Raw genomic sequence first — 27886 nt, 5'->3', positions numbered from 1 at the left:
AAGTTTGAAGCCTGTGGAGTGCCTTTCTCAAATCATTGGAGTTCATAGTTACATTTGCACTGTGGCCACAGCAGCTGCAGCGTGCGTCTGTGGCAAGTGCCGCTCTCAGGGTAATTATGTAGGACTTGTCTCTAGGATGCTTTCACACTTATTCTCATCACTAGGATAGTTACATTTGCACTGCGGCCACAGCAGGTGCAGAGGGCGTCTGTGGCAAGTGCCGCTCTCAGGGTAATTATGTAGGACTTGTCTCTAGGATGCTTTCACACTTATTCTCATCACTAGGATAGTTACATTTGCACTGCGGCCACAGCAGGTGCAGAGGGCGTCTGTGGCAAGTGCCGCTCTCAGGGTAATTATGTAGGACTTGTCTCTAGGATGCTTTCACACTTATTCTCATCACTAGGATAGTTACATTTGCACTGTGGCCACAGCAGCTGCAGCGTGCGTCTGTGGCAAGTGCCGCTCTCAGGGTAATTATGTAGGACTTGTCTCTAGGATGCTTTCACACTTATTCTCATCACTAGGATAGTTACATTTGCACTGTGGCCACAGCAGGTGCAGAGGGCGTCTGTGGCAAGTGCCTCTCTCAGGGTAATTATGTAGGACTTGTCTCTAGGATGCTTTCACACTTATTCTCATCACTAGGATAGTTACATTTGCACTGTGGCCACAGCAGGTGCAGAGGGCGTCTGTGGCAAGTGCCGCTCTCAGGGTAATTATGTAGGACTTGTCTCTAGGATGCTTTCACACTTATTCTCATCACTAGGATAGTTACATTTGCACTGTGGCCACAGCAGCTGCAGCGTGCGTCTGTGGCAAGTGCCGCTCTCAGGGTAATTATGTAGGACTTGTCTCTAGGATGCTTTCACACTTATTCTCATCACTAGGATAGTTACATTTGCACTGTGGCCACAGCAGCTGCAGCGTGCGTCTGTGGCAAGTGCCGCTCTCAGGGTAATTATGTAGGACTTGTCTCTAGGATGCTTTCACACTTATTCTCATCACTAGGATAGTTACATTTGCACTGTGGCCACAGCAGCTGCAGCGTGCGTCTGTGGCAAGTGCCGCTCTCAGGGTAATTATGTAGGACTTGTCTCTAGGATGCTTTTACACTTATTCTCATTACTAGGATAGTTACATTTGCACTGCGGCCACAGCATGTGCAGCGTGCGTCTGTGGCAAGTGCCTCTCTCAGGGTAATTATGTAGGACTTGTCTCTAGGATGCTTTCACACTTATTCTCATCACTAGGATAGTTACATTTGCACTGTGGCCACAGCAGCTGCAGCGTGCGTCTGTGGCAAGTGCCGCTCTCAGGGTAATTATGTAGGACTTGTCTCTAGGATGCTTTCACACTTATTCTCATCACTAGGATAGTTACATTTGCACTGCGGCCACAGCATGTGCAGCGTGCGTCTGTGGCAAGTGCCTCTCTCAGGGTAATTATGTAGGACTTGTCTCTAGGATGCTTTCACACTTATTCTCATCACTAGGATAGTTACATTTGCACTGTGGCCACAGCAGGTGCAGAGGGCGTCTGTGGCAAGTGCCGCTCTCAGGGTAATTATGTAGGACTTGTCTCTAGGATGCTTTCACACTTATTCTCATCACTAGGATAGTTACATTTGCACTGTGGCCACAGCAGCTGCAGCGTGCGTCTGTGGCAAGTGCCTCTCTCAGGGTAATTATGTAGGACTTGTCTCTAGGATGCTTTCACACACTTATTCTCATCACTAGGATAGTTACATTTGCACTGTGGCCACAGCAGCTGCAGCGTGCGTCTGTGGCAAGTGCCGCTCTCAGGGTAATTATGTAGGACTTGTCTCTAGGATGCTTTCACACTTATTCTCATCACTAGGATAGTTACATTTGCACTGTGGCCACAGCAGCTGCAGCGTGCGTCTGTGGCAAGTGCCGCTCTCAGGGTAATTATGTAGGACTTGTCTCTAGGATGCTTTCACACTTATTCTCATCACTAGGATAGTTACATTTGCACTGTGGCCACAGCAGCTGCAGCGTGCGTCTGTGGCAAGTGCCGCTCTCAGGGTAATTATGTAGGGCTTGTCTCACGGATGCTTTCACACTTATTCTCATCACTAGGATAGTTACATTTGCACTGTGGCCACAGCAGGTGCAGCGTGCGTCTGTGGCGAGTGCCGCTCTCAGGGTAATTATGTAGGACTTGTCTCTAGGATGCTTTCACACTTATTCTCATCACTAGGATAGTTACATTTGCACTGTGGCCACAGCAGCTGCAGCGTGCGTCTGTGGCAAGTGCCGCTCTCAGGGTAATTATGTAGGACTTGTCTCTAGGATGCTTTCACACTTATTCTCATCACTAGGATAGTTACATTTGCACTGTGGCCACAGCAGCTGCAGCGTGCGTCTGTGGCAAGTGCCGCTCTCAGGGTAATTATGTAGGACTTGTCTCTAGGATGCTTTCACACTTATTCTCATCACTAGGATAGTTACGTTTGCACTGTGGCCAAAGCAGGTGCAGCGTGCGTCTGTGGCAAGTGCCGCTCTCAGGGTAATTATGGAGGACTTGTCTCTAGGATGCTTTCACACTTATTCTCATCACTAGGATAGTTACATTTGCACTGTGGCCACAGCAGGTGCAGAGGGCGTCTGTGGCAAGTGCCGCTCTCAGGGTAATTATGTAGGGCTTGTCTCTAGGATGCTTTCACACTTATTCTCATCACTAGGATAGTTACATTTGCACTGTGGCCACAGCAGCTGCAGCGTGCGTCTGTGGCAAGTGCCGCTCTCAGGGTAATTATGTAGGACTTGTCTCTAGGATGCTTTCACACTTATTCTCATCACTAGGATAGTTACATTTGCACTGTGGCCACAGCAGCTGCAGCGTGCGTCTGTGGCAAGTGCCGCTCTCAGGGTAATTATGTAGGACTTGTCTCTAGGATGCTTTCACACTTATTCTCATCACTAGGATAGTTACATTTGCACTGCGGCCACAGCATGTGCAGCGTGCGTCTGTGGCAAGTGCCTCTCTCAGGGTAATTATGTAGGACTTGTCTCTAGGATGCTTTCACACTTATTCTCATCACTAGGATAGTTACATTTGCACTGTGGCCACAGCAGGTGCAGAGGGCGTCTGTGGCAAGTGCCGCTCTCAGGGTAATTATGTAGGACTTGTCTCTAGGATGCTTTCACACTTATTCTCATCACTAGGATAGTTACATTTGCACTGTGGCCACAGCAGCTGCAGCGTGCGTCTGTGGCAAGTGCCGCTCTCAGGGTAATTATGTAGGACTTGTCTCTAGGATGCTTTCACACTTATTCTCATCACTAGGATAGTTACATTTGCACTGTGGCCACAGCAGCTGCAGCGTGCGTCTGTGGCAAGTGCCGCTCTCAGGGTAATTATGTAGGACTTGTCTCTAGGATGCTTTCACACTTATTCTCATCACTAGGATAGTTACATTTGCACTGTGGCCACAGCAGCTGCAGCGTGCGTCTGTGGCAAGTGCCGCTCTCAGGGTAATTATGTAGGACTTGTCTCTAGGATGCTTTCACACTTATTCTCATCACTAGGATAGTTACATTTGCACTGTGGCCACAGCAGCTGCAGCGTGCGTCTGTGGCAAGTGCCGCTCTCAGGGTAATTATGTAGGACTTGTCTCTAGGATGCTTTCACACTTATTCTCATCACTAGGATAGTTACATTTGCACTGTGGCCACAGCAGCTGCAGCGTGCGTCTGTGGCAAGTGCCGCTCTCAGGGTAATTATGTAGGACTTGTCTCTAGGATGCTTTCACACTTATTCTCATCACTAGGATAGTTACATTTGCACTGTGGCCACAGCAGGTGCAGCGTGCGTCTGTGGCAAGTGCCGCTCTCAGGGTAATTATGGAGGACTTGTCTCTAGGATGCTTTCACACTTATTCTCATCACTAGGATAGTTACATTTGCACTGTGGCCACAGCAGGTGCAGAGGGCGTCTGTGGCAAGTGAGAGACAAGTGACAAGTCCTCAGGGTAATTATGGAGGACTTGTCTCTAGGATGCTTTCACACTTATTCTCATCACTAGGATAGTTACATTTGCACTGTGGCCACAGCAGGTGCAGCGGTCTGTGGCAAGTGTCGCTCTCAGGGTAATTATGTAGGACTTGTCTCTAGGATGCTTTCACACTTATTCTCATCACTAGGATAGTTACATTTGCACTGTGGCCACAGCAGGTGCAGAGGGCGTCTGTGGCAAGTGCCGCTCTCAGGGTACTTATGGAGGACTTGTCTCTAGGATGCTTTCACACTTATTTTCATCCCTAGGATCGTTTCATTTCAAAAGAAACCACAAAAAAATGTCGCCTACAGATCTGACACGCTGGATATATAGCGACACTGACAGCGCCAGCCAATACCCAGCCGGTGAATTCATTATCAATATTTATTATTTCTATAGCGACGTCTTCCGTACACACCATTCAATTTCCCGAGCAATCATCAGAGTCAAAGCGATTATTTCTGACATGCCCAATCAGCGTCCGATTGATAAAGGGATGGATTTTGTGTAGTAGTGATCGGAAAAGCTGATCAGACATGTTGGAGATAACTGTTTTGTCTCATCGATTGTCTGGGAAATTGAATGGTGTGTGTCTAGCATTAGACCTGAGTATGTCTGGGGTCTCGGACAGAGAAGTGCACATGGGGAGGGCAGACACATGTCTAGACTTGTCAGAACCTGCAGGAGAATCCCCCCCCCCCCCCCTCATATAAAGGGGCAGAAGTGGCTGAAGGGTCAGAGAAGAACGAGGCCTATTGGAGGAGACACGGTCAGCAGGCTGCTCTATGAGGCAAGTGACGATTGATTGATTATTACAAATATGTTCACAATTTCAGCTTTGCAAACAATGGTTTCTTCTCCAGACATATGATGCAGGGTGAGGTTCTGTAAGATGCCTGAAGAAGGAACGTACAGTTTGGAAAGCCTGCACTAAACCATGTTCAGCTAGACATTAAAGGATGCCCGAACTGACATGTGACATGATGAGATAGACATGGGTATGTACAGTGCCTAGCACACAAATAACTATGATGTGTTCCTTTTTTTCTTTCTCTGTCTGAAAGAGTTAAATATCAGGTATGTAAGTGGCTGACTCAGTCCTGACTCAGACAGGAAGTGACTGCAGTGTGACCCTCACTGATAAGAAATTCCAACTATAAAACACTTTCCAAGCAGAAAATGGCTTCTGAGAGCAGGAAAGAGATAAAAAGGGGAATTTCTTATCAGCGAGGGTCACACTGTAGTCACTTCCTGTCTGAGTCGGGGCGGAGTCAGCCACTTACATACGTGATATTTAACTCTTTCAGGCAGAGAAAGAAAAAAAGGAACACAGCATAGTTATTAGTGTGCTAGGCACTATACATACACATGTCTATCTCATCATGTCACATGTCAGTTCGGGTGTCCTTTAAAGAGAACCTGTACCTGTACAAAGCCCTCTGGTGGATACCTACCTCGGGAGGGGGAGGTCTCAGGGCCACAATAGTAAAAAAGGACCGGGCCCTCAGGAGCTGTGCAGCAACAAGCTGTATTGGAGTCACAAGATACAAGACTTCTGGGGCATTCACCGCTCTGTAATGTGATTTGTAAACTGCTCTGCTGTCAGTTTCTTTCTCAAATATACATATATAAGAATCCGAAGCTCCCACTGCAAAGCATGCTAAGCAATTGTGATTCTGAGAGCGATTTTTAAAGGAATGTGCATTTTTGTACACTGCAGAATCGCTCTGAAAAATGGTAGATGCAGCTAGATTTAGATTTTCCACAAATCCCCATGCTGCTGTGAGAACACGCTCATAAGGTGACACTGCACAAGAGCTTTGCCGATCAGCAAGTGCAGCAGTGTGAATCAGGCCTTACATTGTTACTGGGGTGAGGCACAGCAGCAAGTGCAGCAATCGCCCCCCAGTGTGAACCAGGCCTTAGATTATTACTGGAGTGAGGCACCGCAGCAAGTGCAGCAATCGCCCCCCAGTGTAAACCAGGCCTTAGATTATTACTGGAGTGAGGCACAGCAGAAAGTGCAGCAATCGCCCCCCAGTGTGAACCAGGCCTTAGATTATTACTGGAGTGAGGCACAGCAGAAAGTGCAGCAATTGCCCCCCAGTGTGAACCAGGCCTTAGATTATTACTGGAGTGAGGCACCGCAGCAAGTGTAGCAATCGCCCCCCAGTGTGAACCAGGCCTTAGATTATTACTGGGGTGAGGCACAGCAGCAAGTGCAGCAATCGCCCCCCAGTGTGAACGAGGCCTTAGATTGTTACTGGAGTGAGGCACAACTGTTCCCCCTACTTATGCTTTGCTCAGTGTATTCTGTTTTAGGCCCCCTTTTACACCAGCAGGGTGAACCTGTGTAGTGTTATCCTATTTTGCTGCAAGAGTCCGCAAAACAATGAAAGTCTTTGGAGACTTTCACACTTACTGCAGTCCCTTGCGGTGCACCAGAAGTATCCGTGCTGACGCAAGGACAGCAGCACGTTACCGCAAGCTCCGCCGTCAATGCACAGTGCATGGACGAAACGCATAGTGTAAACACAGCACAAAAAAATGGCGTAAAACCGGCCTCAAGAAGGCAAATTACACTGAGCATTGCTTTTTAGTAGGAGGGCTTTCCGGTCTCTTATTCCTCTATACATTCCTAGTGGGGATGTTATTCTTTCCCAGATCTTTGAAGAACACCTGTAAGGAAGAAAACTGCCCCTGGGGGGTACTTACCTCAGGAGGGGGAACCTCTGGGTCCTAATGAGGCTTTCCTCGCCCTCTTCAGCCTCGGGGATCCAGCGCTGTCCTACAAGTACATCATCATTCAAACACGCTGTCAGTTTTACATTAAAGGAAAAATAAAGATTCTAGTAAGGCCTTGCTCACATCATACGCGTTGTCGAGCGCACTTTGGCAGCGCATGTCGTGTGCGACACCCAAGAACGGCAGACGGGCATAGACGGCACTTCTGCCATTCTGATCTAATGTGCTGCGCAGTACTGCGACGCAATCACACTGCTGCATGCATGTTTTGGGAAGCGCAGCACTGACTCATTCACTGTAGTGATTAGGATGTGCAGCGGATAGCGGCACAGATAACGTGCAATCGTACGCGTTCCGATTGCGTGGTCATCTGTCCTAAATGGTGTGAATGAAGCCTAAAAGCTTTGAGCTCAGGCTGTACACTGCACTAGGGTTGGTCAATCCGACATTAAGGCTCGGCTCGGTTCATACTGGATGGATCAGAAGCTGATCCGGATGAAAACTGATCTGTGGAAGTTATCAGTTTTTATTGGGCATCAGTTTATGATCTGTTCTGACAATGCGATGCGTCCGTCACTCCCAAATTATCGCAACCACTCCTGACTACCGGTCCATGCTGAACAGATCTGTTCTAATGGAGCAATGAGAATGGATCCTGTTGATAACTTAGGGATCCATTCACCTTCGTTAGGATCCAGTCTGTTTAGCAGACCATTCTTAGGGCTCGCTCACACTATGGGCGTTTTTGCCCTTTTTTCCAGCACAGGCGATTTTCAAAATCGCCCACAAAATGCTTGTGCAATGAATCTCTATGAGAAGGTTCAATATCAGCGCGGTGCCTTGAACATTTTTTAGGTGATTTTGCTATAATGGAAGGTATAGGAAGAGCGCTAAACGCTCATAAAACTGCTTTGTGCAGCAATTGCGTTCGCATTTTTTAGAATAAATACATTGGGCCTGATTAGCAATGCGGTGATAGCCCAGTTATCACGCCTAAAAGACTTTAGGGATGATAACCTTTGCACTAGCTGAGTTATCACCACTTTGTGCTGCTGATCGCGCGCAAAGCCCGGCGCTCAATCGCGCATGCAGCGCCCATAGGGTTTAATGGGCGCAAAGTGTTGCGTGCGGGAATTTTGTGCAAGTTTCTTTTTTTCACGCCTAAACTGAGTTTAGGCGTGATAAAGGGCTTTTCACCAGCGTGCAAACACTTTGCACCGCTTTGTGAATCAAGCCCATTGTATTTATTTTTTTCCGGGCCAAAGAGTTCACTTCCTGACTTGCGTCAGGGAGTGAATTACAAAACTGCTCTGAAAAAGTGCTTTTTCAAAAAACGCAGCACGCAGTGGCGTGCGGGAGGAAAAAACATGCACAAAAATGCAAAACGCTTGCATTTTCATTTCTAGGTGTGAATGAGGCCTGAGTACCAAGGTGAGCCAGGCCTTACAATTCTGAATTCATGCTAATTGTATTCTATTAAAGCATAGCTCCCAACTGTCCCTCTTTGGGAGCCCTGTCCCTCTGTCCCTCTTTCCTCCTCATTTGTCCCTCTTTCAGGACTTTGTCCCTCTTTCAGGACTTTGTCCCTCTTTCTATGTAAATATAGATATTTCTCTACTAAAAAAATGTGTTTGCTTGACTCTAAACATTATTCCCATTCTTTACATTGATATATTACTAATTTTAAAATGTTAATATGAAGGAAAATGAACCCGGATAGAAAGGACCAGTGTGGATTGAATTATAAAACAACATATGTTTCTTATGAAATCTTTATGGTATGCGTGACTAGGGGCGTGGCTTAATAGTCCCTCTTTGGGAGCCCTGTCCCTCTGTCCCTGTTTCCTCCTCATTTGTCCCTCTTTCAGGACTTTGTCCCTCTTTCTGTGAAAATATATATAATCTCCTAAAAAATGTGTTTGACTCCAAACTTTATTCCCATCGTTTAAATTGATATATTACTAATTTTAAAATGTTAATATGCAGGAAAATGAACCAGGATAGGAAGGACCAGTGTGGTTTGAAATATATAAAATATATTTTTCTTATATGCAGGTAGAAAAAAAACAAAGTCTTGTAAAAGTAATACCTTTTAATGGCTAACTGATAACGTTAAATAATGCAAGCTTTCTGGGATGTAGTCCTAGTGTTTTTTTCTACCTACTTATATTGTTTGGCTAACACGGTACAGAAATATATTTTTCTTATGAAATCTTTATAGTATGCGTGACTAGGGGTGTGACGGGGGCGTGATTAGGGGTGTGGCTTAAGTGTCCCTTTTTCTCATCTCAAAAAGTTGGGAGGTATGATAAAGCCAATCCTCAGACTGCATGAAAGCTGGTGAAACATCTGTCAGATCAGTACAGAGTGGGTGTATTAGCCTGGCTTGCATCTCATGTGAGAAGCATTTATATGTAAACACAGGGGATCCACTGACTTGCATGGCTGCATGGGGGGGGAGGGGTGGTCTTTCATATGGTAACACTGCCCAGAGGGGATGTCTTCCTGTGAATGAGGACTCAGGGTGTCCTTTCTGTGGTGGGCAGAGCAGGTGGTCTTCTGTAATGCTAGGAAAGTAATAGGGAATCTACACAAGGTATTAATGTACTCTGATTGCCCTTGTTTATATCTGGAGTAAGGCTCGGCTCACATCTGCGTTTTTTTGCGGATCGGAGCCGGAACGTATACTGTACAAACGGAACGGATGTGAAAGGACCCAATGTTAACCTATTGGACTGTTCACATACGTCTGTTGGTGCGGATACGTTCCGTACGTTCCGGTCCCTGGATCAAAAAATTGCTGCAGGCCCTAATTTTCCGGACCGTTCTGCCCAGCGGAACGGATCCAGACAAATAATGCAGCAGCATTGGGGCAATGGGAGACAGAACGTTTATTCACACTAGTGAGGAAACAGACCGTTCCACGGGGGATGGGAGGGATATGCCGACGGGAGGGTGGGTGAGGGAAGGTTTATACATACCTGATCTTCTGTAGCAGCCGGCGGAAGAGGATTCCGTCTTCTTCCACGTCATGTGACTAGTCACATGACGCGCTGTGTAGTCACAGCGGAAGAAGAGGAAGCCTCTACCGCCGACTGCTACTGAAGATTAGGTATGTATTCAAGCCAGCAAAACGTATTGAAAATTGATCCGATCAATCGTTGATCAGATCCGTTTTCACTTCCATTCGGCAGTGTGCACAGAGCCATCCGGATCCGGTGAAGCAGAGACCAGATCCGCTCACCGGATCCGTTTGGCTCGAAACGCAGATGTGAACCGGCTTGACAAAAAAAAGTTTCACTTACCTGTGGCTTCTGCCATCCCCCTGCAGCCGCTCTGTGCCTGCGCCATTACCAAATGATCCTCTGCCCCCCCCCACCACCACCATGTCTGTTTCATGATCGCCAACCTGCAAGTCGACATCCACTGCGCCTGCATCTTGTTCGCGCGCACCTAGGGCACCTAGCACCTGCGCAGGACAGGTTTTTTCAGGTTCCTTTAAATCTCACCTGAAAAGAGAGAGGGATATGGAGGCTGCCATACTTATTTCCTGTTAAACAATACCAGTTGCCTGGCTGCCCTGCTGATCTCTCTGCAGTAGTGGCTGAATCACACATCAGAAACAAGCATACAGCTAATCCAGTCACAATTCAGTCATCTGATCTGCTGCATGCTTGTTCAGGGGCTAGGGTTAAGCGAATTAGAGGCAGAGCATCAGCAGGACAGCCAGGCAATCTGCATTGTTTAAAAGGAAATACATATGGCAGCCTCCATATACCTCTCTTTTCAGGTGTCCTTTAGGCTCGGCTCACAGTGATCAGGAAAGCTCTGCAGCGCGTTACACCGCCGCATACCATTACATCGCACTGTGACTGTTGCAGGGGTGGTGCGCTGCAGTGCGTTACACCGCCGCACACCGTTACATCGCACTGTGACTGTTGCATGGGTGGTGCGCTTCAGTGCGTTACACCGCCGCACACCGTTACATCGCACTGTGACTGTTGCATGGGTGGTGCTCTGCAGCGTGTTACACCGGCGCACGACGTTACATCGCACTGTGACTGTTGCATGGGTGGTGCTCTGCAGCGCGTTACGCAGCCGCACACCGTTACATCGCACTGTGGCATGGGTGGTGCTCTGCAGCGCGTTACACCGCCACACACCGTTACATCGCACTGTGACTATTGCAGGGGTGGTGCTCTGCAGCGCGTTACACCGGCGCACACCATTACATTGCACTGTGACTGTTGCATGGGTGATGCGCTGCAGTGCGTTACGCAGCCGCACACCGTTACATCGCACTGTGACTGTTGCATGGGTGGTGCGCTGCAGTGCGTTACACCGCCGCACACCGTTACATCACACTGTGAATGTTGCATGGGTGGTCCGCTGCAGTGCGTTACACCGCCGCACACCGTTACATCGCACTGTGACTGTTGCATGGGTGGTGCTCTGCAGCGCGTTACACCGGCGCACACCGTTACATCGCACTGTGACTGTTGCATGGGTGGTGCGCTGCAGTGCGTTACACCGCCGCACACCGTTACATCGCACTGTGACTGTTGCATGGGTGGTGCTCTGCAGTGGGTTACGCCGCCGCACACCGTTACATCGCACTGTGACTGTTGCATGGGTGGTGCTCTGCAGCGCGTTACGCCGACGCACACCGTTACATTGCACTGTGACTGTTGCATGGGTGGTGCTCTGCAGCGCGTTACACCGGCGCATACCGTTACATCGCACTGTGACTGTTGCATGGGTGGTGCGCTGCAGCGCGTTACACCGCCGCACACCGTTACATCGCACTGTGACTGTTGCATGGGTGGTGCTTTTGCAGCGCGTTACACCGGCGCACAACATTACATCGCACTGTGACTGTTGCATGGGTGGTGCTCTGCAGCGCGTTACGCCGCTGCACACTGTTACATCGCACTGTGACTGTTGCAGGGGTGGTGCTCTGCAGTGCGTTACACCGCTGCACACTGTCACATCGCACTGTGACTGTTGCATGGGTGGTGCTCTGCAGTGCGTTACGCCGCTGCACACTGTTACATCGCACTGTGACTGTTGCAGGGGTGGTGCGCTGCAGTGCGTTACACCGCCGCACACCGTTACATCGCACTGTGACTGTTGCATGGGTGGTGCTCTGCAGTGCGTTACGCCGCTGCACACTGTTACATCGCACTGTGACTGTTGCATGGGTGGTGCGCTGCAGTGCGTTACGCCAGCGCACACCGTTACATCGCACTGTGACTGTTGCATGGGTGGTGCTCTGCAGTGCGTTACGCCGCTGCACACTGTTACATCGCACTGTGACTGTTGCAGGGGTGGTGCGCTGCAGTGCGTTACACCGCCGCACACCGTTACATCGCACTGTGACTGTTGCATGGGTGGTGCGCTGTAGCGCGTTACGCCGGCGCACACCGTTACATCGCACTGTGACTGTTGCATGGGTGGTGCTCTGCAGTGCGTTACACCGGCGCACACCGTTACATCGCACCACTAACCTAAAGCTACATTCCCCGCTGCACTGCAAACCTTGTGAACACACGCCATGCTGCACTGTCAGCACACACAGGTGACATTCCATGGGGGCCAGTGGTGGCCCGGGCCGCCTATGCTAAGAATCCAGTGTGTGTTTGGACGGCCCCGATGCGTCGCAGGGAGATGAGACTAGCGGAACATCTCTGCCAAGCGCATCATTCTCCTACTACCCCACCACCAGAGGCTTTGATGCTCCCCCGCCCATCTCCATGACGACAGAGCGCAGTCTGTAGTCGAGGGGCGTGTCTGTACAGCACTCTGCCCTGGAGAGATGCATGCAGGCGATATTCTTCATACATATGCCCCGCCCCCTCAGCAGGAAGCGCTGGGAGGCGTATGGGGTTTATTGTACCAGGGGTTGCTGTGGCTTTGCCTCTCCCCTTCTCCATGATGACAGAGCGCAGGCTGTAGCTGAGCGGCGCGCCTGTACAGTTGGCTGATGGTGTAATGGTTAAGGGCTCTGCCTCTGACACAGGAGACCAGGGTTCGAATCTCGGCTCTGCCTGTTCAGTAAGCCAGCACTAATTCAGTAGGAGACCTTGGGCAAGTCTCCCTTACTCTGCTACTGCCAATAGAGCGCGCCCTAGTGGCTGCTGCTCTGCTCTGGCGCTTTGAGTCCGCAAGGAGAAAAGCGCAATATAAATGTTATTTGTCTTGTCTTGTCTGTACAGCACTCCGTCCTGAAGTGATCCATGCAGGCGATATTCTTCATACATACTCTCCGCCCCCTCAGCAGGAAGTGCTGGGAGGCGTATGGGGATTATTGTACACCGGGGATGCTGTAGCTTCGCACCTCCCTTCTCCATGACGACAGAGCGCAGGCTGTAGCCGAGGGGCGCGTCTGTACAGCACTCTGCCCTGGAGAGATGCATGCAGGCTGTATTCTTCATACATACGCCCGTGTCCTGCTGTTACCTCTCTCGGCTGGGCTGCCTCAGGTCACGCCCCACACACACACTCTTTATTATCACACAGAGAGTGAATGGAACGCAGAGTGAATGGAACGCACGGAAGACCCACCTCCTCCCCCTCAGCACAGAGCGGGGGGAGGGGCCAGCACGTGCGCCACAGCACGGTGCACGAGCTGCTGCAGTCTCCTCCCCCTTCCTCCACCGCCAGCCAATCAGCTGCCCCTCCGCCGCGAGAGCGCCCGGCAACATGAGCGGCCGGCCCCGCCCCCCGCGCGCGCCCCGCACTTGTTTGTGCCAAACTCTCTGCTGCGGATTAGTGGAGCCGGCGGCGCGACTCCTCCTTCTTGCAGGAGGTGGGCGGAGCTGGCTGGCGGGGCCCCTCCCCCTGGAGCTGAATAATAAGAGTGATTGCTGAGTGGAGAGATCAGAGTGCGAGAGGAGCGAACCGGGAACCGGGAGGAGGTGAGACAGAGAGAGCAGTGTGTGCTGCCTATCCCAGTGCTGCTGCTGCCTATCCCTCCCAGTGCTGCCTATCCCTCCCAGTGCCAGGGCTGCTGCTGCCTATCCCTCCCAGTGCCAGGGCTGCTGCCTATCCCTCCCAGTGCCAGGGCTGCTGCCTATCCCTCCCAGTGCCAGGGCTGCTGCCTATACCTTCCAGTGCCAGGGCTGCTGCCTATCCCTCCCAGTGCCAGGGCTGCTGCCTATCCCTCCCAGTGCCAGGGCTGCTGCCTATCCCTCCCAGTGCCAGGGCTGCTGCCTATCCCTCCCAGTGCCAGGGCTGCTGCCTATCCCTCCCAGTGCCAGGGCTGCTGCCTCTCCCTCCCAGTGCCAGGGCTGCTGCTGCCTATCCCTCCCAGTGCCAGGGCTTCTGCCTATCCCTCCCAGTGCTGCCTATCCCTCCCAGTGCCAGAGCTGCTTCTGCCTATCCCTCCCAGTGCCAGGGCTTCTGCCTATCCCTCCCAGTGCCAGGGCTGCTGCCTCTCCCTCCCAGTGCCAGGGCTGCTGCCTATCCCTCCCAGTGCCAGGGCTGCTGCCTATCCCTCCCAGTGCCAGGGCTGCTGCCTATACCTTCCAGTGCCAGGGCTGCTGCCTATCCCTCCCAGTGCCAGGGCTGCTGCCTATCCCTCCCAGTGCCAGGGCTGCTGCCTATCCCTCCCAGTGCCAGGGCTGCTGCCTATCCCTCCCAGTGCCAGGGCTGCTGCCTATCCCTCCCAGTGCCAGGGCTGCTGCCTCTCCCTCCCAGTGCCAGGGCTGCTGCTGCCTATCCCTCCCAGTGCCAGGGCTTCTGCCTATCCCTCCCAGTGCTGCCTATCCCTCCCAGTGCCAGAGCTGCTTCTGCCTATCCCTCCCAGTGCCAGGGCTTCTGCCTATCCCTCCCAGTGCCAGGGCTGCTGCCTCTCCCTCCCAGTGCCAGGGCTGCTGCCTATCCCTCCCAGTGCCAGGGCTGCTGCCTATCCCTCCCAGTGCCAGGGCTGCTGCCTATCCCTCCCAGTGCCAGGGCTGCTGCCTATACCTTCCAGTGCCAGGGCTGCTGCCTATCCCTCCCAGTGCCAGGGCTGCTGCCTATCCCTCCCAGTGCCAGGGCTGCTGCCTATCCCTCCCAGTGCCAGGGCTGCGTCCTATCCCTCCCAGTGCCAGGGCTGCGTCCTATCCCTCCCAGTGCCAGGGCTGCGTCCTATCCCTCCCAGTGCCAGGGCTGCGTCCTATCCCTCCCAGTGCCAGGGCTGCTGCCTATCCCTCCCAGTGCCAGGGCTGCTGCCTATCCCTCCCAGTGCCAGGGCTGCTGCCTATCCCTCCCAGTGCCAGGGCTGCTGCCTATCCCTTCCAGTGCCAGGGCTGCTGCCTATCCCTCCCAGTGCCAGGGCTGCTGCCTATCCCTCCCAGTGCCAGGGCTGCTGCCTATCCCTTCCAGTGCCAGGGCTGCTGCCTATCCCTCCCAGTGCCAGGGCTGCTGCCTATCCCTCCCAGTGCCAGGGCTGCTGCCTATCCCTCCCAGTGCCAGGGCTGCGTCCTATCCCTTCCAGTGCCAGGGCTGCTGCCGATCCCTCCCAGTGCCAGGGCTGCGTCCTATCCCTCCCAGTGCCAGGGCTGCTGCCTATCCCTCCCAGTGCCAGGGCTGCTGCCTATCCCTCCCAGTGCCAGGGCTGCTGCCTCTCCCTCCCAGTGCCAGGGCTGCTGCCTCTCCCTCCCAGTGCCAGGGCTGCTGCCTATCCCTCCCAGTGCCAGGGCTGCTGCCTATCCCTCCCAGTGCCAGGGCTGCTGCCTATCCCTCCCAGTGCCAGGGCTGCTGCCTATCCCTCCCAGTGCCAGGGCTGCTGCCTATCCCTCCCAGTGCCAGGGCTGCTGCCTATCCCTCCCAGTGCCAGGGCTGCTGCCTATCCCTCCCAGTGCCAGGGCTGCGTCCTATCCCTTCCAGTGCCAGGGCTGCGTCCTATCCCTCCCAGTGCCAGGGCTGCGTCCTATCCCTCCCAGTGCCAGGGCTGCGTCCTATCCCTCCCAGTGCCAGGGCTGCGTCCTATCCCTCCCAGTGCCAGGGCTGCGTCCTATCCCTCCCAGTGCCAGGGCTGCATCCTATCCCTCCCAGTGCCAGGGCTGCGTCCTATCCCTCCCAGTGCCAGGGCTGCGTCCTATCCCTCCCAGTGCCAGGGCTGCGTCCTATCCCTCCCAGTGCCAGGGCTGCTGCCTATCCCTCCCAGTGCCAGGGCTGCTGCCTATCCCTCCCAGTGCCAGGGCTGCTGCCTATACCTTCCAGTGCCAGGGCTGCTGCCTATCCCTCCCAGTGCCAGGGCTGCTGCCTATCCCTCCCAGTGCCAGGGCTGCGTCCTATCCCTCCCAGTGCCAGGGCTGCGTCCTATCCCTCCCAGTGCCAGGGCTGCGTCCTATCCCTTCCAGTGCCAGGGCTGCGTCCTATCCCTCCCAGTGCCAGGGCTGCGTCCTATCCCTCCCAGTGCCAGGGCTGCGTCCTATCCCTCCCAGTGCCAGGGCTGCGTCCTATCCCTCCCAGTGCCAGGGCTGCGTCCTATCCCTCCCAGTGCCAGGGCTGCGTCCTATCCCTCCCAGTGCCAGGGCTGCTGCCTATCCCTCCCAGTGCCAGGGCTGCTGCCTATCCCTCCCAGTGCCAGAGCTGCTGCTGCCTATCCCTCCCAGTGCCAGAGCTGCTGCTGCCTATCCCTCCCAGTGCCAGGGCTGCTGCCGATCCCTCCCAGTGCCAGGGCTGCTGCCTATCCCTCCCAGTGCCAGGGCTGCTGCCTATCCCTCCCAGTGCCAGGGCTGCTGCCTATCCCTCCCAGTGCCAGGGCTGCTGCCTATCCCTCCCAGTGCCAGGGCTGCTGCCTATGCCTCCCAGTGCCAGGGCTGCTGCCTATGCCTCCCAGTGCCAGGGCTGCTGCCTATCCCTCCCAGTGCCAGGGCTGCGTCCTATCCCAGTGCCAGGGCTGCTGCCTATCCCTCCCAGTGCCAGGGCTGCTGCCTATCCCTCCCAGTGCCAGGGCTGCTGCCTATCCCTCCCAGTGCCAGAGCTGCTGCTGCCTATCCCTCCCAGTGCCAGAGCTGCTGCTGCCTATCCCTCCCAGTGCCAGAGCTGCTGCTGCCTCTCCCTCCCAGTGCCAGGGCTGCTGCCTATCCCTCCCAGTGCCAGGGCTGCTGCCTATCCCTCCCAGTGCCAGGTCCAGGGCTGCTGCCTATTACAGTGCCAGGTCCAGTGCTGCTTCTGCCTATCCCAGTGCTTCTGCCTATCCCAGTGCTTCTGCCTATCCTAGTGCCTTGGCTGCCTATCCCTCCCAGTGCCAGGGCTGCTGCCTATCCCTCCCAGTGCCAGGGCTGCTGCCTATCCCTCCCAGTGCCAGGTCCAGGGCTGCTGCCTATTACAGTGCCAGGTCCAGTGCTGCTTCTGCCTATCCCAGTGCTTCTGCCTATCCCAGTGCCAGGACTGCCTATCCCAGTGCTTCTGCCTATCCTAGTGCCTTGGCTTCCTATCCCAATTCCAGGTGCAGGATTGCTTCCTATCCCAGTGCCAGTGTTGCTTATTCTAGTGCTAGGTGCAGGGCTGCTGCCTATCCTAGTGCCAGTGCTGCTTATTCTAGTGCTAGGTGCAGGGCTGCTGCCTATCCTAGTGCCACTGCTGCTTATTCTAGTGCCAGGTGCAGGGCTGCTGCCTATCCCAGTGCCAGGACCAGTGCTGCTGAGTAAGGTGCATCATTGCTGACTGGTGAGCAGTGTTGGCTCCAGAGGTCTGTATAGTCCCTGCTGGCCATCAGCTAGACCCTGAGCCCCCCCCCCCCCCCCCCCCCACCCCCAGCTGTGCTCCGACCTCCTGCCATCTGCTGCTGTGACAAAGAGGAGCTGGACACTGACTGTCCCATTGTATGGTGGGGGGGGGGGGGGGTTGTTGGAGATGTTGTGTCACCTCTTATGTAACGCCAGACAAAGCTTCCCCAATGATCTATGCATTTCAGTTACTATGACTGGTCCTCTTAGATGTGCTTTACCTATACTGCTATCTCCAGGCACAGAAATAGGGGGGCATCTTAGCTATAGTCCTACTGACACTGCCTGTACTCTGCAGCAGCAGGGGAAGAGGACCTGTCCCATCAGGCTTACAATCCGAGAGGTAGGGTAACATAGGATAGAGTAGGAGGGAAGAGGACCTGTTCCATCAGGCTTACAGTGTAAGAGGTGGGGTAACACAGGATATAGTAGGAGGGAAGAGGACCTGTCCCATCAGGTTACAATCTAAGAGGTGAGGGAACACAGGATACAGTAGGAGGGAAGAGGACCTGTCCCTTCAGGCTTACAATCTAAGAGGTGAGGGAACACAGGATACAGTAGGAGGGGAAGAGGACCTGTCTCATCAGGCATACAATGTAAGAGGTGAGGGAACACAGGATACAGTAGGAGGGGAAGAGGACCTGTCCCTTCAGGCTTACAATCTAAGAGGTGAGGGAACACAGGATACAGTAGGAGGGAAGAGGACCTGTCCCATCAGGCTTACAATCTAAGAGGTGAGGGAGCACAGGATACAGTAGGAGGGAAGAGGACCTGTCCCATCAGGCTGTGGGGGAACACAGGAGACAGTTGTTGATGGATATATCAGGGGCTGAAGGGGATGGAAGTATTTGTATTTTGCACCCTAGGAAGTACTGAGAACCTCTGTAGCAAATCTGTCAGTATGCATGGGAGATAATTCAGAAATATACCTCTATTATTCGATGTTGTGTGTTGGCTCACAGTGATTAACCTTGGCACTCCAGCTGTTGATGTGGTTAATGTCTGTCGCTCTCTGCTTGTCCTGACTCCTCTGGCCGTGGCGTATTTCATGCTGTAAAGTTGTTGCTCAGCGAGTAGCTCCTGCCATATTCCAGAAACATGTTTGTCCTATTAATCATTATCTCTGCTTTATGTGGTAGGACATGTCTGACGTTGGACTTCAAGCCCCATTAACCATCATGTCCTGTATTCATCTCCATTATTATATAATTTGTTTGTGGTTGCAGAATAGTCCTAGTGAGTGTGGGTGTCGCGTAGGGGATCGGAGTCTATGAAGGCCGATATTGGCACCTGGTGAGCTGAGAACAACGACGGAACATTTGTAAAGTGATTTTACTCCCTGAGGACCCGAAGCACATAAGCTTGTCTCAGATCAGTACATAGTGATCTGTACAGGGAAAAAGTTATGTGATCATAAATGCCAGACTACACAGGAGTCCTCTCCGTTTTGATTTGAACGTGTCCAGGGTTGGAGCTGTCTTGATTACATTTAGCAAGGCATTCCACAGGGTAGGGGCAGCATGACAGAAGGTTCTGGCTCCAAAGGTTTTTAGTTGGAATCTGGGGTTGGTCAAATTATCTGAGGTTGTGGGGACAAGTGACCTGGTTACAACAAATCCTACAGGTATCCGGGGCCTAGGTCGTGTAGGGATTTTATGGGGAGCCAGTGTAGCAAGCAAAGGATTGGTGTTACGTGGCGGGGGTGGCTTGTTTCCCAATGGACAGAGGTTTCCTGGGCTGATTTATTGATAGTTGCAGAACATTGGAGTAGTCACATTTATTTTGTAAAGGAAACCAGAGCCCCCAGTGGTTGCTTTGGGGAAGTGCTCCACTTTGACTCTTATTTTCTTGATTAGTTTCTCTTGGCAGCCAATCGGATATCCCCTTGCGTTATTTGTAGGCTCTGGTTTGCTGCACGTTGTATTTTGCCCAGTTGATCTGTTGCATTCTATTGTATATTGACACATATACATTGTCTATTTTAAGCTGATTTTTCATGAATATTTTTGCTTATTTCCATAGGTGAAGTAACGCCACGACCGTCCTGAAGATGAAGTTCGCACGTTTCCTGTTGAAAAATGCGGCGTTGGCCAATGCGCCAAAACAAATCGAGAGGTTCAGCCGGTTTTCACCATCACCGCTCTCTATGAAGCAGTTCCTTGACTTCGGTAAGTTATGACAAGTGTTGTTTTTTTGCCTGGGTATTATGCTGGGTAGTCATTGTCCCTCTCAGGCCCCCCGTGGCATTCCGTTGTCTCTCTCGGGCCACCAGTGGCGATCCGTTGTCCCTCCTCTGGCCTTCCGTGGCGATCCGTTGTCCCTCTCTGGCCACCCGTGGCGATCCGTTGTCCCTCTCTGGCCACCCGTGGCGTTCCGTTGTCCCTCTCTGGCCGCCCGTGGCGTTCCGTTGTCCCTCTCTGGCCGCCCGTGGCGTTCCGTTGTCCCTCTCTGGCCGCCCGTGGCGTTCCGTTGTCCCTCTCTGGCCGCCCGTGGCGTTCCGTTGTCCCTCTCTGGCCGCCCGTGGCGTTCCGTTGTCCCTCTCTGGCCGCCCGTGGCGTTCCGTTGTCCCTCTCTGGCCGCCCGTGGCGATCCGTTGTCTCTCTCGGGCCGCCCGTGGCGATCCGTTGTCGTCTCTCTCGGGCCGCCCGTGGCGATCCGTTGTCGTCTCTCTCGGGCCGCCCGTGGCGATCCGTTGTCGTCTCTCTCGGGCCGCCCGTGGCGATCCGTTGTCGTCTCTCTCGGGCCGCCCGTGGCGATCCGTTGTCGTCTCTCTCGGGCCGCCCGTGGCGATCCGTTGTCGTCTCTCTCGGGCCGCCCGTGGCGATCCGTTGTCGTCTCTCTCGGGCCGCCCGTGGCGATCCGTTGTCGTCTCTCTCGGGCCGCCCGTGGCGATCCGTTGTCGTCTCTCTCGGGCCGCCCGTGGCGATCCGTTGTCGTCTCTCTCGGGCCGCCCGTGGCGATCCGTTGTCGTCTCTCTCGGGCCGCCCGTGGCGATCCGTTGTCGTCTCTCTCGGGCCGCCCGTGGCGATCCGTTGTCGTCTCTCTCGGGCCGCCCGTGGCGATCCGTTGTCGTCTCTCTCGGGCCGCCCGTGGCGATCCGTTGTCGTCTCTCTCGGGCCGCCCGTGGCGATCCGTTGTCGTCTCTCTCGGGCCGCCCGTGGCGATCCGTTGTCGTCTCTCTCGGGCCGCCCGTGGCGATCCGTTGTCGTCTCTCTCGGGCCGCCCGTGGCGATCCGTTGTCGTCTCTCTCGGGCCGCCCGTGGCGATCCGTTGTCGTCTCTCTCGGGCCGCCCGTGGCGATCCGTTGTCTCTCTCGGGCCCACCGTGGCGTTCCGTTGTCTCTCTCGAGCCGCCCGTGGCGATCCGTTGTCTCTCTCGGGCCCACCGTGGCGTTCCGTTGTCTCTCTCGAGCCGCCCGTGGCGTTCCGTTGGCCCTGTCGTGCCGCCTGGGGCGTTCCGTTGGCCCGGTATGGCTTTAGAGGCGTTCATAGCCTCCAACTAGTGTCTTGCAATATCTTACAGAAAATAAGTTGGTCTAGTTTATGTTGGTTACTTCACTATGAACGTTTATTTGAACTCTTTTGTTTTGTTACTGAGTTGGGAGCGATGCCAGATTTTGGCTTGAGATTAGACAATCGTCTCTGATGTGTGTATTGGCATAAAGCAGCGATCTATAAAGGGAGACATGTGTGAATGTTGCGTTTCTCTCATTCCTTCGGCGCAGTGATGTCATCACCCACAGACGGTTACTCTGATAATTACCAGTGTGGTGACGGACACACAACTCAGGTTCCCGAATTACAATAAGCGTTTGATATTGGCGGTGGCGTTCTAGAGATCGCTATCTGCACCGTTGTTATGCTTCTGTGAGGTTTAGACTTCGGCTCCCATCAGGAGCTGACCTCACATAAACCTGACAAGCAAAGAATTCCTTCTACGCTTCTCTTTGTGAACTGAAGGTGACCGACCTGGATGGGGAAAACAAGTCAGGCATGAGATCGTGCGCTGCAGGCGATAGCGGCTAAACCGAAGATGTATTATCTGCAACACAGAAACTACAAGTACCAGCATGCCTGATCAGAACAGATCAGTACTATAGATAAGCATTTGGATAATTTATTATACTCTCCAACCCTGAGGAAGCGCATTGCACTGAAACGAGAGAGCAATATTTATTATCTCCTAGAATTCAGGGGACTTTATCTATGCTGATCTTCTAATGCTTGGTAGCGACCCTTAGGGCTGGTTCAGACGGACGCTTGCAGAGCGTTTACAGCCAGCGTTCAGGGCTTGGTGTTAAACGCTCCCATTCAAGTGAATGGGAGCGTTTGTACCAAGCTTTTACGCGCGTTTGCACAAACGCGGCGTTCGGGTCCCGATTTTCCCTGGCGTTCAAGGAGCCCCTGGAAGCTACATGTAGCTTCCAGGGGAGGTTAACCGCGACGGCTTATGTCCCCCTAGGGGAAGAAAAAACGCGACCGCATCCAAACGCACACGAACGCTGCTGAACGCGACGCCAGCAAACGCAACGCCTCCAAACGTCCGTCTGAACCAGCCCTTAGAGTTTTTCTAAAACACCATTTTAATCATCCCTGCCTTATTTCAAGTGGACCTGAACTCAGAACTTCCTCTCTGCTGTGAAAGATACGCAACAGCAAAATCTTTGTTACATCTGATACACATCCTGCAATAAATCTGCTGCGTGTCTACTCCCTGCTTTCATGGAAGCAGACATAGGGTTAACATCCTGTGTTTACTAATGAGCTGCTCTGCCATGGCAGTCAGCTGACACAGCTGTGGGATAATATTACAACTTGTGATTAGTCACATATGAGGGGGGAATTAGACAGGGTAAATCTCTTTAAAGAATCTCATAAAATCATTGCTGTGCAATAAAACTGTAAAAACTCCCTGAAACTGAAAATGCATTCTAACCCACAGTTATGGATCCTTGCAAGATTCTCTTTGCCTGACCTGTTTCGTGCCTCAGCTGGCCACTGCTTCAGGGGTTTTTAGACCTTTATATTTTCCCAAATAGCAAATTGTTGGATGTAAGTCAGTAATAGAATAACAGCACATAGCTAGATACAGATATATCCCTACAAAGTCTGCATCATCAAGAGTTAAAAATATACCGTGTTAGTAATCATGGCATTGCCTGTTACAGAAGGTGTAGAATATTGCACCTTGGAGTGACATGTATTACTCCTGAAAGCAATAGGGTAACATTCCTATAGAGAGTTCAGTGACCTCACGATCGCAGCAATTTATATACATGCCGAGCAGATATTTCAGAAAATCCATAAAGACCCTGAGGAAGCAGCACAGATGGCCGCGAAACGTGCATCAGACAAAGATACCTCCTGAAGAAGCAGCCTAGTGAGCAGCGAAACCTGCATCACACTCTGAGGGCTGAAATACATTTTTCAACAGAACAGAATTTTTACTGATTGATCATATAGCAGTGGTGTCTGTTTTATGTGCAATTTATCTTTTTATTGATGAAGATATGATTATTTATACATTATTATATTTATGGGTTAGTATCAGGTATTTGACCGCACATTGCGGATCAAATAGCTGAAGGGTACCGATTAAAAAAAAAAAAAACCCTTTTAGTTCTAGGCGTTACAATTCAGTTTTTCACTCCCATTGAGCCCAATGCATCCAATTCTGAGTAAGCCAGGCTGTGCCGCTCGGAGGTCGGTGAGAGTCGATGTTAGAGGTGCGGTTCCAGACTGCCATTCATGATCAGACATTGGCAATAGATGTTTTGTTAGATGCAGAAGGGTGTGTTCACTCTACGTTATCGTTGCACCCTATGCATCATTATGGTTGCACTGGGTGCAATGTTTCCAGGGCACCGGGGGTTACTTTTCATGCGAAGGGTGCGACGATAACGACGCACCGCGCGATCTTTTCGGCACACTGCACGATCTCTGCCTGTGCTAACTGGTTAGCACCCTAGTTAGCACACTCAAACTCTTTAGGCGTGCTAACTAGGTTTGCACCAGTTAGTGAATCAAGCCCATTGTGTGCAGGTAGCGCACGTTCAGTTGACTGTGCTTTACGCAAATGATGTAACCCGTTCTGTAAATTGCATTAAGCATGCGGTGCCGGCCTTGCTTGTGTATTAGACACCGTTGGCGTTGCCTGCCTAATCTCCTGCACAGATTACATAACTAATTCCGTACTCTGTGTAATGACCGGTACACTTTACGTGCGCTGCTTGCTGAAGCAGAGATGTACACGTGTCTGTACAATCGCACAACCTGCAGGTGTGTTGTACAGTGTGAGCATGCAGCAGGGTTGGGGTGCCGGTCAGTGCAGGGGGGTGATGACGTGTGTCAGGTTGGGGGTTTTGCAGCAGAGGTTTGGGGGTCTTTCCTCTCGGCTGTAGTTCAGTTGTGAGATCGTGACCCGACGTGGCCGAAGCTTAGCAGGCCCAATAGTGTGACCCGGACTGTGGGGGATATATATATAGCATATTCCTGCGGTATCTCCTATTACACTGTCTTATTTATATCTCACTTCTAAATGATATATCTCGCTACGTCCCATGTCCCTGCCTGGCCCCACACACGACTGATGGATCTGCTGATCTGTCATTGTATGCCACTTATCAATTGCCGATCTGTCATTACACACTGCTAATTGATTGCTGGTCTGTCATTACACATTGCTGGTCTGTCATTACACACTGCTAATCAATTTTTACGGGCCCACAAACGACCCTGTGTGTTGCGCTGTCAGGATAGTCACACGAGAGGCGTTGGAGTTTCGTTAGGGACAGCCCTGTACAGGTGGGAATAGGGAGACTTCTCCTCTTTGCGATTGTTCTCAGTGCTGCTCCTGATTATTACACCCCCAGCAGGTCTCTGAGCGTTCGTTAGTCGCGGCGCTGTACAGGTGGGAATAGGGAGACGTCTCCTCCTCGCCTCATCAGCACAGGTTGTTTTTCTTAGCTCTCGTTGTTATGCCGGAAACTTCCTCTAGTCCGAAACTTTTTCCACTCCTTGCAGAGTAAACATGTTTGTTCTTTGGGAGGAATAGCTGAGCACAGAGCGATCTTTAACACCGAGGAGAGGGGGGGGGGCATTCCCAGGATCCCCTTCACTCCCAGACCCCTCAGCCGCCAGCACTCCACTGCCACAACTACCCCCCCCCCCCATATGGGAGAGTTCTGCCTCTACTGTGTACTTCCACAACTTATAGACCACCCGCTGCCAGGGAACTACAAGTACCAGCATGACATGCCAATGCCCTGGCTTAGTTAGTGCATTGTCTAGCTGGTAGGGCATGCTGGGAGCTGTAGTCCTGCAATGTCTCTAACTACAAGTTATTATTATTATTATTATTATTATTATTATGGATTTATTTCATGAGCACTTTTTTTATAATTAGAAATGTGAGGGGGGCTGCACATCCCAAAATCGGACATGCCGACGCTCTGGGGGGGTTCACCTGAAATAACTCAACAGCCTGGTAAACAGATCCTGATGCCCTCGACTCCACAAATCTTCGGTGTTGCTAACTGAAGGTGGTCACTAATGATCCAATCTTATGTTTTCTGTGTAATATAAGGGGCTGCCTGAAGTATCCATTCAATATACTCCCTCTGTTTACTCTTCTACTACATCGATTTGGTAAGATTGGTTGAAAAAGATTGGATCATTAGTGGCCACCTTTAGGGTACAATCTCCTGAACGATCTACTGTATGGCTGATAGGACAGGGTGCCTGGTGCCAGTCAACAAACGATTGCTTTATCGATTTTATGTTGATCTGAATGATTCTTTTAGTCTGATCAGATTGCTTACCTTTTTTTCCTCTCCATTTGTGGGCTCAATCAATCGTTTCTGATCAATTGGATGGTCGATCGTTTGAAGAAATTGGATGGTTAATGGGCGCCTTTAAATGTGCGCGGTCTTATGCTGGGTACACATGGTACAATTTTCCGTGCGATAGATGGATCAGATAGATAAAATCCCTCATGTCCAATATCGCTCCGTTTCTGCGCTCGATTTCTCATTGCGGTGAATAAGAAAAACAAATGAAGATAAGAGAATTGAGTGCGGAATCGTGCCGCAAAAAACGATCAGGTCGGAGAATCACACGAAAAATTGTAACCCAGCATCATGCTGGGTACACACGTTACGTTTTTTTTTCGAACGATTCTCCGACCCAATTGTTTTTGTGGAACGATTCAGCACTCTATTCTCTTATCTTCATTCATTATCTTTTTCCATTTACTGCTATGAGAAATCTAGCGCAGAAACGATCGGGAGCAATATCGGACATGACAGATTTTATCTATCTGATGCATCTATCACATGGAAAAATGTAGCGTGTGTACCCATCATAACATGCGCGCCGCCTCCTCTGCTCCCCCCGCACCCCAGGTGACCTGCTTAGCTCTTCTTCCCCGGAGAGAATCGCAGCGTGTTGTATATGTGGCAGCGTCGCTGTGTTATGTAACACGTGTACCCTGCATGACATGCGTGCCGCCTCCTCCGCTCTCCCCGCACCCCGGGTGACCTGCTTAGCCCCCCGAGAGAATCGCAGCTGGTTGTATATGTGGCAGCGTCGCTGTGTTATGTAACGCGGTTATTCCCATACCAGCGCGCCTGTCTCCCGTAATCCTGTTTATAAAGCTCGGCCTGTAGAAAGTTCCTGAGCTGGGAGACTCCGGATTACTCAGACGCTCTGGCCCTCGCTGGATGTTTCTTAGAAATTCTCCTCCTCGCCTGACGCCAGCGGAATGACGGACGTTCAGCCAGAAGCGTTTTCCTTTTTTTTTTTTTCGGAGTATTTTGGGGAACTGAACTTGCTGTAAACAGCAGATGTGTCCTGCAGCTGTTCTCTTTCTGGGCATGATAAACGAGTCGCTGGGAGTTTGGCGCCACTGGCTGGCAGGAGAAGCGGCGTGCGAATTCATGGAAAGCAGCGCTGAGTTTCTGATTTATAAAGCGCTGACATGTTCCGTGGCGCTGTACAAAGTAAGAAACTCGTTTCCACGAGTTCAATGCGATTTTCGTTTCCATGTCGTCTGATCGCAAATGCCAGTCCTGATACATTTTTCCTGCTTTTTGTAAACAAAAAAAATCGCACAGGAATTGCGGCACTATATCATTTTTGTTTAAATTTTTTTTGCAATCAGGTAATTTTTAAACATTTTTGCTGCATTTTTTTTCCTCTGCCCTCTGTTGAAACTTAAAGAGGCACTCCAGTGAAATTAATGTAATAAAAAAAAGTGCTTCATTTTTACAATAATTATGTATAAATAATTCAGTGTTTGCCCATTGTAAAATCTTTTAAATCCCTGATTTACATTCTGACATTTATTACATGGTGACATTTTTACTGCTGGCAGGTGATGTAGCTGCTGCATGCTTTTTTGGCAGTTGGAAACAGCTATTTACCACAATGCAACAAGGTTCACAGACAGGAAACTGCCAGGAGTACCACGGTCCTCAGAGTTTCTTGTGGGAGGGGTTTCACCACAATATCAGCCATACAGCGCCCCCTGATGGTCTGTTTATGAAAAGGAATAGATTTCTCATGTAAAAGGGGGTATCAGCTACTGATTGGGATGAAGTTCAATTCTTGGTCGGAGTTTCTCTTTAAGATCATGGCGTGAAACTTGTCTAAATGCGCAATGATCGCAACCCATGTACTGAGCATAGATAGAAATTGGCGTGTTTGCGATTGCATTATTATTTGTCATAATAAACAGTCATTACAGATCAGCCTGAGCAGCAAATCCAACCACCTAATATTCGCCCAGTTCAAAACTGCATGCAATTTGCATTACATTTGCATGCAAGCTGGAGCAATTTGCATCTCACTGACCATCTGTAGTTGTTGCAGTGCCCATATTGTATCCACACCGGGATACCTCAGTGAATCGGCCCCTTTGCATTGTGACTTTTCTTGTGCTATGAAAGCCCCTCCTGTGTGTTGGCTGACGTTATACAGACTCATGCCAGCGAATACACTCCCCCTCTCTGAGTGGTTTATCCGCCGCCCTATCTGCTGACGTGAGCCATGAACTCATGCCAGCGAATACACTCCCCCCTTCTCTGAGTGGTTTATCTGCCACCCTGTCTGTTGACGTGAGCTGCTGCAGGTCACAAGTGCAAGGCCTGTCCTGAGATAAGACAGATCACAGGTCAGATACCGTCTGCCCGGCTGCTAACTTGCAGTTTAGCTGTGAATTCTGTTTCTGCTGATGTCCTGACCCCAGAAACAAACAAATGAGATAAATCCCATCCTGCCTGTGCATGAACTTCTGTCTGGAGACCCCGGCTCGCACTCCTAGTTTTCTGGGGGAGAGTGAACTGTGGGCCCTTAAAGGACACCTGAAGTGAGAGGGAGATGGAGGCTGCTATATTTAT

The 27886-nt window shown here is 51.7% G+C and overlaps 1 protein-coding gene across 1 annotated transcript in view; it reads left to right on the top strand.

The window, feature by feature from the left end:
- The first annotated feature begins 13580 nt into the window (after positions 1 to 13580).
- PDK4 (pyruvate dehydrogenase kinase 4) overlaps positions 13581 to 27886 on the top strand; it is a 57018-nt gene continuing 42712 nt past the window's right edge. The window contains exons 1-2 of the mRNA XM_068235050.1: positions 13581 to 13686; positions 19513 to 19658. Of these exons, the coding sequence (XP_068091151.1) occupies positions 19541 to 19658 (118 nt within the window). The 5' untranslated portion in view covers positions 13581 to 13686; positions 19513 to 19540. The remainder of the gene's footprint in view (positions 13687 to 19512; positions 19659 to 27886) is intronic.

Source organism: Hyperolius riggenbachi, chromosome 5 (genome assembly GCF_040937935.1).
Source record: "Hyperolius riggenbachi isolate aHypRig1 chromosome 5, aHypRig1.pri, whole genome shotgun sequence".
Classification (NCBI taxonomy): Eukaryota; Metazoa; Chordata; class Amphibia; order Anura; family Hyperoliidae; genus Hyperolius; species Hyperolius riggenbachi.
This window is presented reverse-complemented; position numbering and strand designations above follow the sequence as displayed.